A 23,715-nucleotide genomic window follows, 5' to 3' on the forward strand; every position below is an offset into this window, starting at 1 on the left:
ATTTATATGACCTACCTAAATTATATCAAGATGAGATTAACCACTTAAATAGACCTATAACAAGCATGGAGACCCGAACACTTATCAAAAATCCCCCAACTAAAAAAAGCCCAGGCCCAGATGGATTCACTGCTGAATTTTACCAGACCTTCAAGGAAGAGCTAACACCATTGCTTCTTAAGCTTTTCCATAAAATAGGAAAAGATGGAATTATACAAAACATCTTCTATGAAGCCAGCATCACCCTGATACCAAAACTGGGCAAAGATAGAACAAAAAAAGAAAATTACAGACCAATCTCCATCATGAACATAGATGTAAAAAATCTCAACAAAATATTGGCAAACAGAATACAAGAATATATCAGAAAGATCATTCACCCTGACCAAGTAGGCTTTATCCCTGAGATGCAGGGATGGTTCAATATACACAAATCTATAAATGTAATACATTATAGAAATGGACTGAAGGACAAAAATCACATGATCATCTCATTAGACGTAGAGAAATCGTTTGACAAAATGCAACATCCCTTCAAGATAAAAGTCCTACAGACACTGGGTATAGAAGGAACATATCTCAATATAATAAAGGCTATTTATGACAAGTCTACAGGAAACATATTACGAAATGGGGAAAAACTGGAAGTTTTTCCACTAAAATCAGGAACAAGATAAGGGTGTCCACTGTCCCCACTTTTATTTAACATAGTACTGGAAATCTTAGCCATAGCAATAAGGCAAGAGACATACATAAAAGGGATACAAATTGGAAAAGAAGAAATCAAGTTATCATTATTTGCAGATGACATGGTTCTGTACATAAAAGACCCTAAAGACTCTACTAGTAAACTGGTGGAGCTGGTAAAAACCTGCAGCCATGTAACAGGATACAAAATAAATACACAGAAATCAGTAGCCTTCATATATGCTAAAAACAAACACACAGAGGATGAAATCAGAGAATCACTCCCATTCACAATTGCATCAAAGAATATAAAGTACGGTCTGGAGAGATGGCTTAGTGGTTAAGCACTTGCCTGTGAAGCCTAATGACCCCGGTTCGAGGCTTGGTTCCCCAGGTCCCACATTAGCCAGATGCACAAGGGGGCACACGCATCTGGAGTTCGTTTTCAGAGGCTGGAAGCCCTGGTGCGCCTATTCTCTCCCTCTCCCTCTATCTGTCTTTGTCTCTGTGTCTGTCACTCTCAAATAAATAAATTTTTTTTAAAAAAAAATAATATAAAGTACCTTGGAATAAACCTAACCAAGGAAGTAAAGAATCTCTACAATGAAAACTTTAAAACACTCAAGCAAGAAATTGCAGAAGACACTAAGACGTAGAAAAGCATCCCTTGTTCATGGATTGGAAGAATCAATATTGTAAAAATGGCAATCTACACATTTAATGCAATCCCCATCAAAATTCCAAAGGCATTCTTCATGGAAATAGAAAAAACAATCCAAAAATTCCTTAGGAATCACAAAAAAACCTTGAATATCTAATATAATACTGAGCAACAAAAATAAGGCTGGTGGTATCATCATACCTGACTTTAACCTATACTACACAGCCATAGTAACAAAAAGTATGGTACTGGCAAAAAAGCAGACATGTAGATCAATGGAACAGAATAGAGAACCCAGATGTAAGTCCAAGCAGCTATAGCCACCTGATATTTGATAAAAATGCCAAGAATACTCATTGGAGAAAAGACAGTCTTTTCAGCAAATGGTGTTGGGAAGACTGGACATGTATCTCTAGAAGGACGAAAATAGATTCTTTTCTCTCTCCATGCACAAGAATTAAGTCCAAATGGATTAAAGACCTTAATATCAGACCTGAAACTCTGAAACTGCTAGAGAAAAAGTAGGGGAAGCCCTTCAACATATTGGTCTTAGCAAAGACTTTCTGAATAAAACCCCAATTGCTCAGGCAATAAAACCACAGATTAACCACTGGGATCTCATGAAATTACGAAGATTTTGTACTGCAAAGGACACTGTGAATAAAGCAAAGAGGCAACCTACAGAATGGGAAAAATGCCTTTTCCATCTATATATCTGCTAGAGGATTAATATCTAGTATATGCAAAGAAGTAAAAAAAGTTAAATAATGAGAAATCAACAAGCCAATTAAAATATGGGCTATGGAGCTAAATAGAGTTTTCAAAGGAAGAAATATGGATGGCATATAAGCATCTAAAAAAATGTACATCCTTAGTCATTAGGGAAATGCAGATTAAAACTACTTTGAGATTCCATCTCACTACTGTCAGATTGGCTACCATCATGAAAACAAATGATCATAAATGTTGGTGGGAATGTGGAAAAAGAGGAACCCTTGTACACTGCTGGTGAGAATGCAATCTGGTCCAGCCATTGTGGAAATCAGTGTGGAGGTTCCTAAAACAGCTAGAGATTTATCTACCATATGACCCAGCTATAGCACTCCTAGGCATATATCCTAAGGACTCATCTCATTTCCTTAGAAGTACGTGCTCAACCATGTTTATTGCTGCTCAATTTATAATAGCTGGTAAATGGAACCAGTCTAGATGTCCCTCAAGTTATGAGTGGATAATGAAGATATGGCACATTTATACAATGGAGTTCTACTTGGCGGTAAAGAAAAATGAAGTTATGAAATTTACAGAAAAATGGATGGATCTGGAATGTATTATACTAAGTGAGGTAACCCAGGCCCAGAAAGCCAAGTACCACATGTTCTCTTTCATATGTGGATCCTAGCTACAGATAATTGGGCTTCTGTGTGAGAAGGAAAAAAGTCAGTAGCAGATGCCAGTAAACTAAAAACGAGATGCAAAGGGAAGAGAAAGGAAGGGAGGAGGGTACTTAATAGGTTGATATTGTATATATGTAAGTAGACGAATACATTAATAGGGGTGAAAAGGCCCAAAGTGAGGTCAGAGGAAGAGATTATGTAAAGGAGGGCTAATCAAAATCTAAGAGGATATAAATAAATCAAATGGAATCCTTCAGTTCTGGACAATGGCACACTCAGGAGCCGTAGATTGTTGCTAGAAAATTTTCATTGCCAGGGATGGGTTACCTTCCAGTGAGTTGTTGGTCAGGGAGGTCCCTGATTCCCCCAAAACATTAGAGGCCATTGCCAAGGCCCTTGGTTTCCCACTAGGAATAGATGGTAAGACCCTATTGCTGAAGCCTCCACATACGTGGGCTGCAAGGCCACTGAGAAATCGTGCTGGAACTGAGCTGATAACCTCCTCCATGTAGACCAGCTGACAGAAAGCTTAAAGAAGCCATTCTACATGCAGTTCAATGGGAGAAAGAGATACCACCAGTGAAGATACTCAACAGAGGACACTGCAAGCCTTATAATTGGCCAGCCAGGCCAAATGAGCCAACGGGTGCAATAGTGGCACATCTGTCATGGTGGAAACCAACTGCCTTCCGAATGGACTGGAGGCCCACTCCAAGGGAGGAAATACATCCCTGATACTGAAAACTTAAAACAGGGGTAGTCATGAGCCCTCGGGTTGTAACATCTGCTGATGTCTGGATTGGGGTATATACTATGCTTATCAAACTGCCCAGTAAGCACTTCTCTTAATATTCATACCCTTATATAAATGCTACTCTCACTTTGGATAGAAAATCTTCTCTTTTCATATGGTAGTGACCTTAGGATAACTCAGAAGGTATCATGGTGCTGGAAAGAACTAGAGTACCGAGTAACATCTCGGTCACACCTTCCAAGGCTCAGGATCTAATGTGGAAGAGGTGGCGGAAAGTATGTAAGAGGAAGGGTTGGACTCTTTACAATGTGCTCCCTCCAGACAAAAAATTGGCCTTGAGATCCATGACCTCATAATGCGTGACACTACCTACGTAAGACCATCATAAGAGGAGGGAAGGATCATGGCATCCAAATAGAGAAGAGACTTATTGAAATGGGGAGTGGATATGATGGAGATGGGAATTTCAAAGGGGAAAAGGGGGAAGGGGTGTATTATCATGGGATATTTTTTATAATCATGGAAAATTTTTAATAAAATTGAAAAAAAATTATACAGTGACTTCTATCCTTGAATTTCTCAAAGTAGAGATTCTGCCAACTTCAGGAAGTGGGGAAATAACCATAGGGTGGGTTTGGGGATGTTAGACTCACAGTAAGTCAGACTTTTGCTAAATCTTCACAAATTGCCTGAACTCCTTAAGTCCACTTTAACTGGAGGGCCATTGTGGTGTTTGGGGCTCCTGGAATCCATGTCACTTCCAAGCCAATATCAAATAGCTTCCAAATGCTCTGATTATTTCCTTTACCCCAGTTTTTCATTAATATATAAAAAGGCCACAGGACTCTTCCATGAAGGATGTATACCTACTCTTCATTTGAGGGGTTCTGGGTCAGTAAGCTGGCTCATGTCTGGAAGTTGGTTAAGAGGTTGTGATTCTCTGTTTGCTCAGGAACTTTTATTCTTATACAAATATGGTGAACTCGGTAGGTTTCCTATCTATTTTCCTTATGGAAACACCATGGTTTGACCAGTGAGAACCAAAGGTCTACAAGAGTCATACCATTACAAACATTGCTTTGCCCATGTTGGCTAATATTTTAAACATGCTCATCTTGTTTTGGTGATTCAAATGCCACTTGGCCATTGTTACTCTGCACCCAGTTATAACCATTGCATATAGATCATCTGATTCTGTAATTACAGGTCCCACTGTAAGGTCTGTATTACAGGGACAAGCCCTTCAAGCATGCTGGTACTCTAGCCCCTTACAAATCTATTTCTTACAGGCTTGATGAGGGGGCACGTCTTCTAGACTCTCCCATTGTGAAGAATAAGGCTTTATATGGCAAATCACACCAACATTCCAAGTTCTGAGAGCCTTCTAAATTGCTTCATCAACATTAAATCAAGAAATACCAGGCTGCTACCATTCTTTCAGAGGAGGGACCTCTTTTTATTTTTTTAAAACTGTGCAAGCTGCATTATTGAATCTAAAAATCTCTGCTCAGTGGGCTCATATTGATAAAATCAGCTTGATTTAATTTTAATTTAATTTTATCTTCCTTCCTCCATCATTTCACATACTTAAAATTCATTCCCAGATTCCCTAGACTTCTACTTGAGTTAAAAAACTCATTAAGTTATTTTAGTTGGTTCACACTTTGTACCTCATCTCTAGGGATCTGCTTAGACTTAAGTCTGGTTATAAGCCTACAAGCAATGTATATGGGCAATGAAGGGCATCAGTATTCTCTTCTAATTCATATCCTTCAGGGATAATCATTACTGGTTCTACCGGCAATTCAGGATTAGGTAATGCAGACTGGGTAGAGGAACATGGTTACAAATATCACTTAAGACTGTGTCCAGTTATAGAAATGAGGACTGTAATTGCCATGAGTGTTTCTTTCCTATTTGTTAAGAGAGTTTGTGCATATCCACAAATATTAAGAGGCCTTTGTTATCCTTTTCTCTATTTCTCTGCTATGTAACTAATATTGATTGAGATAATACCTGTAGTTAAGCGTTGATAAGCAAATGATATAGTAAATGCTGATATTATATGAGGCATGTGTTCCGAATTCTTATCCTTTGACTGAGTTGTACATAGGAGGATGCAAGCATGTATGTATGTATTAATGTGCTTAGGCTGGCATTCACAGGAGCCCCTAAGATGGGCACCTGCCTTGGCCTCTTCTTTGCCTTATTTGCTATGATGCAGGGATTCGACTGACACACACATCTGCATGATTATTAAGTCAGACTTTCTTGGTTTAACGGTTAGCTAAGCCTTTTAAATTAAAAAGCAATATGTGGAACAATTTACATATAATTATTGCTAACTTATAGATAGCCCATAGTCCCCATAGTGTATTACTTACAACCCCAAATCTCTACATTGATGCTCAAGGATAATTTAAGTTTTATAGTGATATACTTTCTCTCCATACCCTTAATTGGTCAAAATTATGACACATGGGTTAGTTGTGTTTTTATTGCATATCATTTTATATTGTCCTTGACTTATGTATTTTTCCACAACAAAACATGCCCCTGCTTTCTTTCCTGTTTTTAGTATTTTCAAAGGGATCTTATAGAAATACACCTGAAATTTGAAACACAGAACCTAGCCTGATATATATCTGTTAAGAATTTGTGGGTATGAAAGGTTAAGAGTAAGAGGGAGTTGTATAATTCCTTTTTTTTTTTTCGAGGTAGTGTCTCACTCTAGCCCAGGTTGACCTTGAATTCACTATGGAGTCTCAGGGTGGCCTCGGAGTCATGGCGATCCTCCTAACTCTGCCTCATGAGTGCTGGGAACAGAGGGCTACGCCACATGCCTGGCTTTATAATTCTTTATATATGAGCAACAGAAAGTGAATTCAAATACTTTTTCGAGCATCATCACCTGCAGGATCTTTCAGAGAATCTGAGCTCTGCAGTAGTATTTTTCCTTCTTAAATGAACTCATGAAATATTTACACATGTTATTTTTATCTTACAGTAAATTTATCTGCTTATTACCAGGGAACAATTCACTTTATTTTGTTTCATTAGTATGAAGTCATTTATAAAATAATGGGTCCCATAATTCCATTCCCACATATGTATGTCATGTACTTTGGCCTTATTCAGCTCCTCTTGTCCTCTCTTGTTTCCCATCACTGAAGCTGAATGTTTGAAAGGTTGATTCACGACCTGCTTATATTCCAAGCATAGAATGGCATTTTATAACAAGAAGCCTAGAAACCTTCATTATAATTTAGTTTCACTCAGTAGTTGTTTAACCAAAGTTAAAAATAATTTACCAATTTTGGGCTAGACCATGAAGGAAAATGAGCTTAAAAGAAGAAATAATCAGAGAGGGTTTTTGGCAAAATTATGAGATTTTCTGCCTTGCATTCATGTTTTGACTATGAGCTAGTTTTCCCATTTTTCATTTCTAATCTGGAGAACCCTTGCATCTCCTTCTTTTGTGTGTGTATGTGTGTGTGTATGCACATATATAATGTATATGGAACACACAAGAGCTGTAGATTATTAGTAGAAAATTTTCAGTGCTAGGGATGGGATACCTTGCAGTGAGTTGTTGGCCAGGGAGGTCCTTGATGCCCCCAAAACATTACAGGCCATTGCTGAGGACCTCGGTTTCCCACCAGGAATAGCTGGTAAGACCCTTTTGCTGAAGACTCCACATACTTGCACTGTAAGATCATTGAGAAACCGTGCTGGAGCTGAGCTGAAAACCTCCCCATGTAGACCAGCTGACAGAAAGCTGAAAAAAGCCATGCTGCATGCAGTTCAATGGGAGAGAGAGAAATCACCAGTGAAGATACCCAACAGTGGACACTGCAAACCTTACATTTGGCTAGGCCAAATGAGCCAACATGTGCAATAGTGGCACATCTGTTATGGGGGAACCAACTGTCCTATAAGTTGACTGAAGGCCCACTCCATGGGAGGGAATACATACCTGATACTTAAAAACTACAACAGGGGTAGTCATGAGCACTAGGAGTATAACCTCTGCTGATGTCTGGCTAAATATATATACTATGCTCACCAAACTGCCCAGTAAGTACTTCTCTTAATGTTCATACCTATATATTAATGCTACTCTCACTTTTGGCTAGATAACCTTCACTTTTCAGATGGTAGTGAGCTTGGGATGACTCAGAAGGCACCATAGTGCTGGGAAGAAGTAACAGAGGAGTGCTCATCACTGAAACATCTCACTCACACCTTCCATGGCTCAGGGTCTGTTGCAGAAGTGCTGGTGGAAAGAATGTAAGAGCCAAAGGAAGGGTAGGACTCCTTACAACGTGCTCCTCCAGACACAAAATGGCCTAGATATCCATAAACTCACAGTGCTAGACACTACCTACACACGACCATCATGATAAGAAGAAAAAAACATGACATCAAAATAAAAGAGAGACTGATTGAGAGGGGGAGGGGAGATGATGGAGGGAGGGAGAGAATTATCATGGGATATTGTTTACAATTGTAGAAGTTGTCCATAAAAAAATGAGGGCTGGGGAAATGGCTTAGCAATTAAAGCTCTTGCCTGTGAAGCATAAGGAGCATGGTTTGATTCCCCAGGACCCATGTAAGCCAGATGCACAAGGTGGCACATGCATTTGGAGTTTGTCTGCAGTGGCTGGAGGCTCTGGCATGCGCATTCTATCTTTCTATCTGCCTCTCTCTCTCTGTCAAACAGATAAATAAAAATACATTTTAAAAAAATAATCTTTTACAGAACTGGACCATGCCACACTGGCTAGACTGGCTGGCCATCAAACCCTAGGGAGTCTGCCTATTTTGCCTCCACAGTGCTGGGATTACAATCTTACTCCATGATGCCCAGCTTTTTTATCTTTTTTTTTTTTTTTTTAAACACTGGTCTGGGGATTGAACTCAGGTCCTTGTACCTGCCAGTCAAGCTCTTATTCGAATGACCTATCTTCCCCAGCCTGGGTAGCTAGTAAGTGACAGACTGAGTCTTGCTTGAAGTTTTCTAGAAGTTTCTCAGATATCAAGGATTAACCCTTATGATATACTAGGTTATCAAACATGGAGGATTCCTGATCTATGTTTTATAAAATTTTAAATGATACTACAGAAATAGGGATATACTTACTATGATCAAGTATGGTGTAATGTTCTTTACTTTCATCTGGCTATTTAAAAAAAATAAACTGACAATGACTTGTGCTTTCCAAAAGACCAAAGAGATATGGAAGCTAATGTGATATGTATGTTCATCCTTGCATGGAATGTGATACAGCTGTCAGTAATGGCATGGCTGTGTCTAACTGCTGATGGTACTGATATACTGAGATGACAGTGGTCATCCAGATAGTAACAATGATGAAATGAAACTCAGCAGAACACCTATCATGCCTTAGACCAAAATGGCAGGATACTAAACTCTTTCCACGATCAGCTAGTCTCCTTTTGTGTAACTTATTTAAGATTCCTGCTGGAATCTTGTCTTTGTATACATGCATGATTACATAATTATACATGCATAAATATATGTTATGGATTATATATACATATGAAATCAAACTTTTATTTTAGCTACAGTTAAATACTTATAACTCTCTTTAGTTTTATAACATTTTACATCTACACATGTAAATTCATGGCAGATAGATAGGTGGGGGCAGATAGATAAGGGATTAAAGAACAAACTCTGGAAAGTGATTGGGAATAGAAAGTAACCTATGGGGCTGGAGAGATGGCTTAGCAGTTTAGCGCTTGCCTGTGAAGCCTAAGGACCCCGGTTCGAGGCTCGGTTCCCCAGGTCCCACGTTAGCCAGATGCACAAGGGGGCGCACGCATCTGGAGTTCGTTTGCAGAGGCTGGAAGCCCTGGGGCGCCCATTCTCTCTATCTCCCTCTATCTGTCTTTCTCTCTGTCGCTCTCAAATAAATAAATAAAAAATTAAAAAAAAAAAAGAAAGTAACCTATGTATTGAAGCTAATAAGGTTCTGTTGATCACTGCATTTCCAGTGTAATCTCATTTAATACTTACAATAAACCAGTGAGGTAGGTAATAATACCACCATATTTCTGCTTAGAAAATAAACACCTAAGAGAAGAACAGGTGACATCACCAAGACACTAAGTGCATCTCTACTCTCTCAAAACATGTGCTGCTTCCCTATATTTTTCAAGAATATTAAAAACAGTGTTGTTTCTCTGGTAAAACTGGGAAAAAACATTTAAAATCAAATGGCAGGATGGTGATATCCATTAGTGAGAATCTCAAGACTGATAAATTGTGCAAATTGGTACCACCCCCTCAAGCTAGTCCCCCATCTGTAAAATGGACACAATAATAGTGTCAATTTAAAGGTACAGACTCATACATGTAAAGCACTTAGAGTAGTGCCTGGCTATAGGGTCCATGCTGTAGATGTACTAGCTAGTGATATTTTCAATATTATTTTCTTTAGAATTATAAATTGACTTTATCATCTCCATTTCACTTGCTAATATTTGCTATGTTCTTTTCTTTAAATTTTCTTTTTGTCCAAATCATACCTCAACTTTTAGACAACCAGTATTTTTAACTGACATGTTTTAGTGCTTTGCACTTGCTTTTAGCTTAGATTCTTTTTCATGTTGTAATTCTCATTTCTATTTAATTGGGCATATCATTATCTTCTGGGTCAGAGTCAATCTGCTGGGGTGAGCACATCATGGTACCCAAGGTATTATGAAACACAGGACAGAGACTCTGGTCTCAAGAAATTCTTATTCTTCCATTTTGAAATCACATACAACAGTCAGAAGCAGGTAAGCCTGGAGCTACTGAGTGACCATTTGCAGCACAAGAAGCTTAGTAGAGTCATATCCTTTAATCTGCGCCCACTAGTTAATATGTTGGCACAGAACTGAGAAAAGAGTGTGGGTACATTGCCTATAGTACATGAAGCTCTTAGGTACCATTGGCATTAAATAGCAAGAGTTAACTCCATCATCAGAACTTTTTTTTTTTTTTTTTGAGGTAGGGTCTCGTAGCCCAGGCTGACCTGGAATTCACTATGTACTCTCAGGCTGGCCTAAGACTCACAGCAAACCTACTTTCTGCCTCCTGAGTGATAGGATTAAAGGAATGTATTATCATGCCTAGCTTCCACGAGCAGAACTTTAATGTACCATTAGCAACAAGCTTTAAAAGCTTTGATGGGCTGGAGAGATGGCGTAGCGGTTAAGCGCTTGCCTGTGAAGCCTAAGGACCCCGGTTCGAGGCTCGGTTCCCCAGGTCCCACGTTAGCCAGATGCACAAGGGGGCGCACGCATCTGGAGTTCGTTTGCAGAGGCTGGAAGCCCTGGCGCGCCCATTCTCTCTCTCTCCCTCTATCTGTCTTTCTCTCTGTGTCTGTCGCTCTCAAATAAATAAATAATAATAAAAAAAAAAAAGCTTTGAGTTAGCTGTAAATTAAGGCCTGAAGAATATTTCATGAAGGAATCTGTTGCCTACAAAAGAGCCATTGTGGATGCCAAAGGAACAACTAAATATTTAGGATAATTCAAGAAGGACAAAAGTGATGTTAGATATTTCCTTTCAGAAAACACAAAAAGAAAAGGTTTTCAAGTAGTTGGAAAATTATCGTTACATAGAGTTAGCCCTCAATTTTCATATCTCTGATATAGAAATCAAGGAAAATGATTTCATGCTATAACTACGATGAAAATCTGGAATATTGCTAAAGCCAGCCAGAGGCATAGATTGCAATGGCTGAAGAAGCAGTTGCTGGGAAAGCACAATTTGCATCTATCATGTGAAAAAGTACAGAATGGAAACATAAATGTAAGAGGGGCTGGAGAAATGGTTGAGCTGCTAAGACACTTGTCTGCAAAGCCTAAAGACTTGGGTTTGATTCCTCAGTATGTACATAAAGCCAGATGCACAGTGCCACATGTAACTGGAGTTTGTTTGTAGTGGCTGGAGCTCTGGTACACTCATTCATTCTCAATCTCTCTCTCTCTTTTCTTGCAAATGAATAAATAAAATATGTTTAAAAAACATGACAGATAGATGGGGGAATGAGTTCTATGAGTTTTAAAGATTGGCTATGAAAAAGTAAAATAGAGGCAAGAAGAGGAAACATTTCCTGTTATTGGTTGTGTTGAAGATAGCTATTCTGATTGGGGAGAGAGAGAATCTTAAAGTGGTTTTAATTTGCATTTCCCTGATGGCTAAGGATGCAGAACACTCTTAGTAAGACTTACACTGGCTTTAATATATGCTACTTCCACCCTTGATATAATCCAGTCTTTATCACTATCCTATTATATAGATAGGATTCATATTCAATTTATATAGTGGGAAGTTGATCAAAGGGAAGACGAGGGGTGGTAGGTAAGAATGGCAGATTGAACTGTGCCCCACGCTGCTGGACTGGTGGCCTCTCTCTTTGACTTTAGAGTCATGGTGGTACCTAGCTTTTCATGTCCAAGTATCTACATACTTAGTGTTTCTAGTGTGGTTTGAAGCATCCTCAGACTCCACAGTCTTTATGAGAAATTCCTTAATAAATGGACTATTCATGTAGTGTAAATGGTCACTCAGTAGCTCTAAGTTTACCTACTTCTGACTGTTGTATATGATCTCGAAATAGAAGAATAAGAATTTCTTGAGGCCACAGTCTCTGTCTTGTGTTCCATAATACTATGAGTACCATGATGCACTCACCCCAGAAGCCAGACTCTGACCCAGTAGATAATGATGTGCCCAGTTAAATAGGAATGGGAATTACAACATGGAAAAATGACTTTTCATTATGCAAAGTTATTGTCTTCATAAACACTTCCTTCCTCTTAAAGGAAAATATTTAGTTTTAAAATAAGAGACAGTAGCTGATAAAGGAAATCATTTATTCAATAATTGTAAAAGAATTTCTTCAAAAATATATTTTGAAGCTGAATTCACATAAAAATGCCATATGATAGATGTACCAAGAAAACCAAAGTATCAGAAGTGACATCAGGGGTCAAAGTCATCTAGTGGTCCATGAGAGAGCCAGAGAGCAGGTAGCCTGAGTCTGCATGTGGCAGTGTTAGTTCTAAGTTAATTCTGAATGCTCAGAACTAACACTGCCACATGCAGATACAAGAGCGTAAAGATAACCTATCCTAAACAAGTCATTAAAAATACACATAGAAATCATACATAATGATATTATAATGCTAAACAAATAAAAAATAATTTCATATTCCAAGGAAATGGCCAAATAAAATCATCATGCTTCACTGTAATACAAAGAAAATCAGTAAATAAGGACTTTGATATCCTAGATACAATGATGAAAATGTGAATTCCATAAAGTTCTGATATTGCTAAAACTTCAGAAGTTCTTAATTCAAAACCAAGTGTATGGTAAGCAAATCCTTCCTACAAATTAATTGCTATTATACCAATATACAGTTACTTTCTGTTTCTAAGCAAACATACAAAATATGGACAGATGGCCTCTGGCTGTTTCACTGCCCTTTTAGCATACACATCTCAATTTCTTTATTTTTGAAACACAGATATACACATTTCATCCAATGACATTCTTTGGTCTTTGTGTATATTACTCACTTCACTCTGATCAATTTTTGCTTATATTCCAGAGGGAACAATTAATAATTTACAGTTAAAGTCAAAATGACAACACTCAAGATTGAAATCACTGTCATTTTTGAACAGAAGGTATTACCGTCATGAGAAATTTCCTTCCAAGGGTTGGGTGGATACATGAAGGCTGCATTCTGGATTTGATCATGTATGTCTTCATCTTCATTAAATGGAAAGGTGCCACTTAGACTTACGTAGATAATGACCCCAACAGACCACATGTCTAGGGAGCGATTATAGCCCTTGTTTCTTAGAACCTCAGGTGCCAGGTAGGCTGGAGTACCGACCACAGACCTCCGGAAAGACTTCTCTCCAATGATCCGGGCAAAACCAAAATCACAAAGTTTAACCTGTTGATAGAAGGAGCTGCTGAAGTAGTTAATTTGGGTGTGTGTTGATTTACCTCTGTCAGAGATAAGCAGAGTAATTCATACAAAATGATAGCATTTTCTTATAATAAAAGGAATATCATTTTCCATTTTATGTATTTAAAGATAATGTATTTATATATTGAAACAAAGGTGATGTTTTCATTCATAAAAATATCTTGTGAATCTTCTACATTTGACTCCCAAAATATAAAGAGACAAATTGCAACAAAAAAAAAAATATGCTCCTAAATCAGTAATATTGTTCACAAATTAGGAGGACATGCAAATCAGGGAAGGATGACATCTACTTGGGGCCTTATCAAAAACAAAGGATGTAGAAAGATGGATTATGCTATCAAAAGTGATCCTCAAAATTAGCTTTGCAATGGACAGCAGCAGGTCTGAGCAAACAAGACAGCCATCCTGACTATATCTCTTTAGATCTCATTTCATGGCAAGAGATTCACTTTTTAAAAATATTTATTTATTTTATTTGAGTGAATAAAGAGGCAGATACAGAGAGTGTGAGTAAGAATGGATTGGGCCTCCTGCCACTGCAAACAAACTCCAGATGCATGTGTCACTTTGTACATCTGGCTTCCCATGGGTACTGGGGAATACAACTCTGGCTGTCAGGCTCTGTGAGATAGTGCCATGTGAGCCATCTTCCCAGCCCTGAGATCCATTTGATTCCCACTCCTTTGTTGAAGAAAAGGAAGTCTTGCCCTAGCTCTTGTGAACAAAGTTTAATGTCTGGCCCAATTGCAGAGAGCCGACAGTCTCTCCAGGATTCAGGTGTCCTTAGACTAGTTGTCAGTGAACTCAACCCCAGGTAAGCTAAAGATCAGATTGGGAAGGCACAGGTGTTTATCATCAAAGCAGCTGAACTAAGAAGACAGTGACACAGTCCCCAATCCAGAAATAAAAGAAGGCAATAACTACAGGATATAATCACAGAAAATTGGAAAAAAAAAATAAAGATTTTGAGGTAGGGGAAACAAAGGCAATATACTTGCCTGAGGGAAAGGATCGGCTGATGCAAGCAACACATTTTCTGGTTTTAGGTCACAGTGAACGATATTTTTAAAATGAAGGTGCCGCAAAGCCACTAGTATCTATAAAGAGGAAAATCAACAAGATTTCATTTCAACCTTAATTTCAAGATGGGTTTGAATTTAACCAAGACATACATTTAAAGGCCAGGAGAAAACCAACAATGACTAGTCAAGTTTCTTTAAGTGCAAAACTCTGAGTTGATCTATAATTAACACAGCAGGTTGCTGGAGAAATATCAAATGGAGGGAGTGGCGTATTGTTGAACACATAAAAGAACCAACACACGTACAGACAAACTAATTCAGCATTTTTAGCTATCTTCACTGAACAGAACTTAGCCAATGTACTTGTAGAAATGTCATAAACATTTTTAATACATGGGTCAGGTTACTAATTTGGAATTCTGGATTCTGAATGACACAGGTGTAAACCACAAAATACAATATGCCCCCAGGACTTTTTCTACTGCAGTTAAGATTGGAATCAAAGATTAAATAACAAGGCTAGAAAGCTGTGTTAAACAGTGATATTTGATATTAAATATTATTTTTTCTGTCTCTAATTGATTTCTTACCTGAGTAATTAAGAACTTCGTTATGTGCTCTGGCAACCTGCCCTTTTCACTTGACAAGATCATCTCCAGCATGTCTCCATGGAGTTTTTCCATAACAACAAACACTCTTTCAGGCGTCTCAAACATACACTCCAAATTTACAACACCAGGGTGATGAAGGTTCTATTAAAGATAAATAAAGCACTTGAAGAAAATGAGTTTTTTGATACCTTTTGGCAAGCTTGCTGTTTATATAAAATTGTATAAGCTTAAAGCTATGGAGAAATCCATACTTAAGATTTTTAACACCTCTAAATTCCACATGTGTGCTGGCTTATATGTTTGAAATTCTAATGTCTCCAAAAAATACATCATTATTTCTATGCATAGTGAAATTTCCATACTAAAAACAAATCCAAGTTTCAGTACATTGAATTTCTAATTAGGTTTTAATTAGAATACCATATTGAGGTATGTATAAATTCTGAGGATCATCTCTAATATTAAGCATGCTGCCTTCAAAAAAATACTAGGGTATTTTCCTATTAAGTACCCTTCTGCCTTCCTTTCTCTTCCCTTTATATCTCCTTTTTAACTTACTGGCCTCTGCTACTGACTTTTTTCCTTCTCACACAGAGGCCCAATCATCTGCAGCTAGGATCCACATATGAGGGAGAACATGCGGTGCTTGGCTTTCTGGACCTGGGTTACCTCACTTAGTATAATCCTTTCCAGATACATCCATTTTCCTGAAAATTTAATAACTTCATTTTTCTTTACCACTGAGTAGAGCTCCATTGTATAAATGTGCCATATCTTCATTATCCACTCATCAGTTGAGGGACATCTAGGCTAGTTCCATTTCCCAGCTATTGTGAATTGAGCAGCAATAAACATGGTAGAGCATGTACTTCTAAGGAAATGAGATGAGTCCTTAGGATATATGCCTAGGAGTGCTATAGCTGGGTCATATGGTAGATCAATTTTTAGCTGTCTTAGGAACTTTTCCACAATGGCTGTACCAGATTGCATTCCTACCAACAGTGTAGAAGGGTTCCTCTTTTTCCACATCCTTGTCAGCATTTATGGTCATCTGGTAGCCAATCTGATAGGAGTGAGATGGAATCTCATTTTCAGTGCCAGGGATGGGATACCTCCAGTGAGTTGTTGCCCAGGGAGGTCCCTGATTCCCCCAAAACATTATAGGCCATTGCCAAGGCCCTTGGTTTCCCACCAGGAATAGTTGGTAAGACCCTATTGCTGAAGACTCCACATACTTGGGCTGTAAGGCCACTGAGAAGTCCTGCGGGAACTGAGCTGATAACCTCCTCCATGTAGACCAGCTGACAGAAAGCTGGAAGAAGCCATTCTATATGTAGTTCAATGGGAGAAAGAGATACCACCAGTGAAGATACTCAACAGTGGACACTGGAAGCCTTCTAATTGGCCAGCCAGGCCAAATGAGCCAATGGGTGCAATAGTGGCACGTCTGTCATGGTGGAAACCAACTGCCCTCCAATTGGACTGGAGGCCCGCTCCATGGGGGGGAACACATCCCTGATACTGAAAACTTAAAACAGGGGTAGTCATGAGCCCTAGGGGTGTAACATCTGATGGTATCTGGAAAAAATGTATATGCTATGCTTATCAAACTGCCCAGTAAGCACTTCTCTTAATATTTATACCCTTATATTAATGCTACTCTCACTTTGGGTAGAGAATCTTCTCTTTTCAGATGGCTGTGACCTTGTGATGACTCAGAAGGTATCATGGTGCTGGAAAGAAGTGACTGGAATACCGAGTAACATCTCAATCATACCTTCCAAGGCTCAGGGTCTAATGCAGAAGAGGTGGCGGAAAGAATGTAAGAGCCAAAGGAAGGGTGGGACTCCTTACAATGTGCTCCCTCCAGACATAAAATGGCCTGGATACCTATGACCTCATAGTGCCTGACACTACCTACACATGACCATCATAAGAGGAGGAAAAGATCATGACATCAAAAGTAAAAAAGAGACTGATTGAGATGGGGAGGGGGTATGATGGAGAGTGGAGTTTCAAAGGGGTAAGTGGGGGGAGGCAGGGTATCACCATGAGGTATTTTTTATAACCATGGAAGTTGTTAATAAAAAAATTAAAAAAAAAATACTAGGGTACTACTACCATGCCCTAGCATTGGTAAGTTTCCTGCCCCAAAATGGTATTCACACATGACATACACATGAATGCCCAGACTAAGCAATACTCTGCTATTGGAGACTGCTGGAGTTGGCCTTGGAAGGATTTGTACACAGTGAAGATTATCATGAACACCGTAAGATACTGTCAGTGATCTTCTTGGTGAGGAATGCATGGTACAATGTGTTCTTCGCAAAGACAAGACTCTTAGTCCTATCCTTCCACATTTCTACCAGTTTTCTGGTGTTGAGAAAAAAAGAAGCACATTTCATCCATTTTCTAGTTATAGCATTTTACAATTTTGTTTCAGTTTAATGGTCCTAGATATTGTAATCATCTAATTTCATAGAAAGGGAAATGGCCTGTAATAGACTGACAGATATGGAAAAGTCATCATGTAAAGAGCAGGATTATAAAAATGCTGGCTAAAATAATAAATAAATCAATATGGTAAGCTCTCTTGAATTCCAAAAATTTACATCACTGTTTTTCTGTATGTATATTTAGATGAAAAAAATGTCTAAACAATCAGTATATTTCTGCTTAAATTTATTCTTCCTGACTATACATGATGAATTCCCCAAGTTTATTTCTTCCCAACTCCCAACAACCTACTAGATTTTATAACTTAAAAGACCTCACTTCTTTTTTCTCTCACACATAGAGTGCTTGCCTTTACCCTCATCATACCTTAGTTTAGGTTCTTTTGTCTTTTCAGGGGATTTTCTGTAGCTGCCCTTTGATCTTATTGTCTTGGGTTTAGTTTCCCTCCAACCTGTATTCATCAGAACTGCTACTGAGATCCTGTCCAAAAGATACCCATCCTAACATAAACCTTCAAGCCCACTTGCTAACCACCACCAACTTCAAGATAAGATACCTCCCTTTAGCATGGCACAGGAAAACCTTCAGAACTAAACTCTTTTCTTCCCTCCCCACACAAATATTTCTCCACCTTCTCTCTTTCTACATAGCTCTCATTTTCCCATGATATTCTAAAACATTTTCATAGCAAGCATCACAAAATTTTCTTCCCTTGTTCTCATATCTACTGTCTCCTTAGCGGGATCCAGAATCATTGCATGATACAAATATTCTCCTCTCAAGAAGCTTTCATTGACTCTCTAGGTCAGATTGCTTTTTCTCAAATCTTTGGTGCAATCTTCTTTTATAATGCATATCACCCTATATTGTTATTGAATCTATATCTCTTCCAAATAAGATTATAAGGTTCTTCATATCCATATTTTATCAATTGCATTCTGAGCCTAATGTCAGTGCACCCTACATGCCCAATACAAGTTTATGAAGTTTTGCAGAAAGGTGAAGTCCTGTGTCTTCTTACTTCTTAACTGACATATTCAGTGTTCGTATATCTGACATATCTAATGATGGAGAGAACTTCCCTTGAGAAAAAAACACAGTACATGAACTATCATAGTAACTTCATTTGATTCACTGATAAGCAGTCTCAGGATTCTCTTGATGAGTATTATGATAATAATGATTTTTATAACAAGTATAAGTGGTTATAGGTTCAAATTTCATAGCTGCTACTACTGATGTGAGTTTCAAATGATTTTCCTTAATGACAAGGCTATGATACCTTTTGGGGCTTCATTTCTAAGGATAATCTCTCAGAATGTACCAGACAGGTCCATTGATTCAGAAACCTTTCAAGATCTTTCCTAGGAAGAAACCCATGATTTTCTTCCCGTCTAGGTGTTTGGAACTTGTTTTATGCTATTCTCAATAAAGAGACAATTCCTGAAGGCACTGGCAAAGTCAACAGCCACAGACCAGCATGGTGGCAGCAGCAACTAAGGCATGCAGATGATTCCTTCTAACCTAGCTCTTGCCCACCACAGCCATTATCCCTAGGAGGATTCATAAAACCCTTTCTATGATATCATTATTTTTCTGAAGGTGAGAAATAAAGAAGTAAAAGCAGGCTGTTTGGACAATAGTGATCATGGCACCTGTACCCCTTAGTAAGATCTTTCATTGTCCTTCCTTTGCTTGATCTTTGATTTAGCCCAGAATAAGTACAACTACAAGGAAAGCCCCAAGGCTGGGAGTATCCTTTTAGGACCATCTGCTTCCCATTGTCCTAGCTCAGAATTTCTATGAATTAAAGTTTCTGAGATGCCTCCATTTTCCCCACTGTAAAATGGGGTAACAGGATAGGAGAAATGGTTCATCTGTTAAGGTACTTGCTTGGAAAGCCTAATGCCATGGGTTTGATTCCCCAGTACCTATGTAAAGCCAGAGGTATAAGGTGGAACATGCATCTGGAATATGTTTGCAGTTGCTGGAGGCCCCAACAAGTCCATAATCAACTCTTTCTCTATTCTTAAAAAATAAAAATAAAAAGGGGGTAACAATGTGCCTAATAACCAAGAATTATTATTCAATGCCTGTGGAATTGTGCCTAGCATGTAGAATGGGTTATTATTACTAGGCAACTCTCCTGCATTGTAAAACGTCTTGGGCCACATGTTTTTTCTCTTTAGCTTGATAACTGAATGATGACAATAAGCATAGAGAAGTCTTTCACTTGGCAAAAGCCTGTGCCAGGTAAAGTCACAGCAGTTCCAATCTTCCACTTCTAGTTTAACATTCCCCCATCACTCCTCTTTCTGTTTAAGTGTATTAAGAACCACACAGATCCATTATCTCACAGCTCTGTGGGTCAGAAATCTGGTGAACTCAAATGGTTTCTTGGACATGGTTTTTGCTTGGCAGAAATGAAATTGTAGGCAAGCTGTCCTCCTATCTGGAAGCACTATAAGGGAGCATTTGCTTCCAAGGTCATTTAGGTTGTATCGCCATTTCCTACTGACTGTGAGCCACAAGGCTTTCTGGGTTCCTTGAGATTGGCCAGAGTTCTTCAGTATGAATCTATCTTCCATGCCTGCAATGTGGCAAGGTCTCACATTCCAAGACTCTCATTATTCTAGCTAAAGTTTATTTTTGCTTTTCAGAATTCCTATGATTAGACTGGATCTACATAGATAATTCAAGATAACATTCCCATGTTATAGTGTATAACCTTAGTTACAGCTGTAAAGTCCCTCTTACCACCCAAGTAGCATATTTATCAGGTTTTGGGAATAAGGGTTGTATAATATGAAGGACCACTCCGCCACATTCACAATACTTCAGCAGGAATATGATCTCTTTGCTGTTGGAATCTGGAAAAATGTGCAAATATCTATAATAAATGCTATTTATAAATGAATATATTTAATCCTATCAAAAAGTAGAGTAAAAAGTATTAACAAATCTATATAGACATGTATGACTTCACTATCAATATTTTGCAAATATTAATATATTTACTTTATCCAATCATTTTGTTTTTTTGGTTTTGGTATATATTTAGAAGGAAGAACATATTAATTGTGAATAGTAAGTTGTATGGACTGAGTTTGACAGGACTGTAGCTGTGAGAAGTTGTGACCATCTTGATTATCCCAGAGTAAAACTATGCAGGTTTTCTTGCTAGCTTCTGAAAACAATATAGAGTCCACATTTTTAGTAAAGTATGTACAACTTTAAATCTGGACCCTGACACTGATAAGGTGGTTTACTTACAACTGATTTAAGGTAAGACAGATATATTCTGCCTTGAAAGAAGTCAGTTTTGCCTCAACCAACCTAGATGATTGTCCTTTAACTAAAAATGCAGGGATCTACTTGATTACATTGCTACCTGAGATGACATTTCTTTCAGTATTATCCTCACACTACAATCTGCACATTACTGGATTTTTCTGTATTTCACTTTGGTCTCAAGGATACTTACAATTATTTGTATGCACGAGGACCAACATTTTCTGGAACAACTGTGAAAGCCAGCCAGGAAACTGAAGAAATAGGTTAGGAAAAGCTAGTATAAAGTGGGCAATCCAAGATTGGCCATATAATGAGGGGAGTGTGAGGCTGATTCCTGAAATGCTTGTATCCTTCCCTGTGGTCATGAAACACCCCCAAATCACTAGCTTTGAAGAGGCTTTGTGCTTATTCCACAGTAGTAAATACCAGTAACACCTTGCTGTTGTGTTGTGGTAGCATTGTTGTTCATATTTAGACACCGATGACCATGTAAAAGTGAATGAGTGGGAAAAATTAAAAGTGATGAAATTTGAAAGAAATCTGTACTTCTTTACTTTCTCTTTGTGTCCAACATAGGCAAGTGCAAAAATCTTTGTGAGAAGGGCAGTAAAGAATTGGAAGAAAGAGATATGCACTATTATTATCATTATTGTGTGTGTGTGTCTGTGTATGTGTGTGTTTATATCTCTGAGGGTGCACATGTCTTTACAGGTACATATGGTATGTGGAGGCCAGAGGACAATCTTAGGTGTCTTCTTCAGGAACACTCTCTGCCTCATTTGAGACAGGAAGCCACATTGGCTTGAAGGTTACCAATTAATCTCGAGAGGCTGGACAGAGAATCTCAGGGGTCTACTTGTCTCTGACCACCCAGTGCTGAGATTACAAGTGTGCAAATGCCTGGCATTTTTATGTGAGAACTGGGGATCCAATTCAGGGCCTCATTCTTGCTAAGCGAGAATGCATCTAGCCTATGATTTATTTTTTTGAGATCAGAATGAGATACCAAAAATTAGAATACTTGTGAGGAAGAACCTCATATTGAACTAATAGATAAACAAGAAAAGAAAAACAATGTTATTTAGAATTATAATCATATACAGTACTCTAGAGCTGCTTAAGTATTGTGATACTGTAAAGCTATAACCAATTTCATTTTGACAAAATAAGTCTTTGGTGATAAATTAAATTTTATTAAATATAACATTTGCTTTAAATTTTCAACTTCAAAGTGTGCAAAGATATAACTTTTGTAAAGGTCAGTTTTCTGTAATATCATATATGCCTATCCTTTTATTCTTATCTTGATGACAGAAAAGTCCAAATAATAACAATATAAATGACATCACTTGGAAATTTCATGCAAGAGCTTTAACATCTGTACTCTTTCAAATGTTCTTGAAATGTAATAATAATATATTTATAGTAAATGAAAAAAACTATACTAAATGATATAAGCAAGATATAAAGGACAAGCTGTAAGATTCATACTTTATCTTCAGTTTAAAGAACTTAAATTTCTCATGACTGAGTACGATCTTGGAACACCTTCTAAGTTACACAGAGAAATATAATGGGAAAACAAAGAATTTTACTTTTCCACACATTCTATATTTATATAACTTTGAGGTCTTCTATAAGTAAGGTGCTACTCAAAAAAAAAAAAATAGAAAAAAATAAATATAATGACAAAACGACCTAGCAGATCTTCCTGAGGAAATTTTTCTTCCATTAGCCACTTCAACATAGCCTCCTAGACAATCAGGAGGGAGGCTCCGGAATAGAATTTGTCAGGCTGTAGGTACAACCATAAGCTGAGGAATCAGCTTCTAAATGCCAGTGTTCCATGAGGTAGAAGATTCCAAATATTTCTGAGTAATATTTCTATATCCAAAGAACATAATTTTTTCCTTAAGATTAGTGAAAAAGGGCTACATAGATAGATCAGCTGGTCAGGTATCTCCCCTACAACCACAAAGACCTGAACGTGATTCCAAGAACTCATGTAAAGTTCTAGGTGTGGCAGCATGCACATGTAATCTCAGTACTGGGACAAAGAGACAGGAGGATCCCCAGGGCTTGCTTTCCAGTCATTCTGGACTAATTGATGAGCTCTGGGCAAAAGACAAACTCTGTCTTAAAATAATATTAGACATGTTCCTGAGGAACTACACCTGTAGTTTTCCTGTGGTCACCCCATGATTATATGCATGCGTACACAACACAAATCATTTGGATCACCTCATGAACACCCACCATAAACATTGCATGAACGAATATCTTCTCTATTTAAATGACTTCCAGCATGGTACCTTTTCTTCCCTTCCTCCCTCCCTCCCTTTTCTTTCTTTTTTAAAATTCTAATACCAATTCTCAATCTCATTAACACTTTGTCCTTTGAGATCCAAAGAAGTGAGTTCTTCTTTTAAAAAATACAAAATAAGGCAAGGGGTATTAACTAAGCAACTCAATCAGACCCTATCCTTCTGGATTAACCAGCCTATTATGATAATAACAAATAATAAGTGAAGTCTTCAGCATCTGGGTTGGATAATATGCATGTTATCTTATCTAATGGGATGGTGTTTGTATATGGCTTTAATTAATTCATCTAACAAGTCTTTATTAAGTACCAAATATGTGCCAGGAATAAAATTTCAATCAATTAGTAAACAAAATGATAACTGCCCTCTATTTATATATTTTGTGGTAGGGCTGGTGTGAAGAACCTACAGAGAATATAATTAACTTCTAATAAAATACCTCTATAATATATTAGAAAGTAAAAAGTACTACTGGA

General features: G+C 37.9%; 1 protein-coding gene across 4 annotated transcripts in view; it reads right to left on the reverse strand.

Annotated features, from left to right (window-relative positions):
* Prkd1 (protein kinase D1) overlaps window positions 1-23,715 on the reverse strand; it is a 390,066-nt gene that overhangs the window by 13,985 nt on the left and 352,366 nt on the right. For all 4 annotated transcript variants that reach the window (XM_004661851.3, XM_045155177.1, XM_045155179.1 and 1 more), the window contains 3 exons: window positions 15,141-15,302; window positions 14,527-14,625; window positions 13,222-13,489 (listed from right to left, as the gene is read on the reverse strand). In XM_004661851.3, the coding sequence (XP_004661908.3) occupies window positions 13,222-13,489; window positions 14,527-14,625; window positions 15,141-15,302 (529 nt within the window). The remainder of the gene's footprint in view (window positions 1-13,221; window positions 13,490-14,526; window positions 14,626-15,140; window positions 15,303-23,715) is intronic.

Source organism: Jaculus jaculus, chromosome 7 (assembly GCF_020740685.1).
Source record: "Jaculus jaculus isolate mJacJac1 chromosome 7, mJacJac1.mat.Y.cur, whole genome shotgun sequence".
In the NCBI taxonomy this organism is placed as follows: domain Eukaryota; kingdom Metazoa; phylum Chordata; class Mammalia; order Rodentia; family Dipodidae; genus Jaculus; species Jaculus jaculus.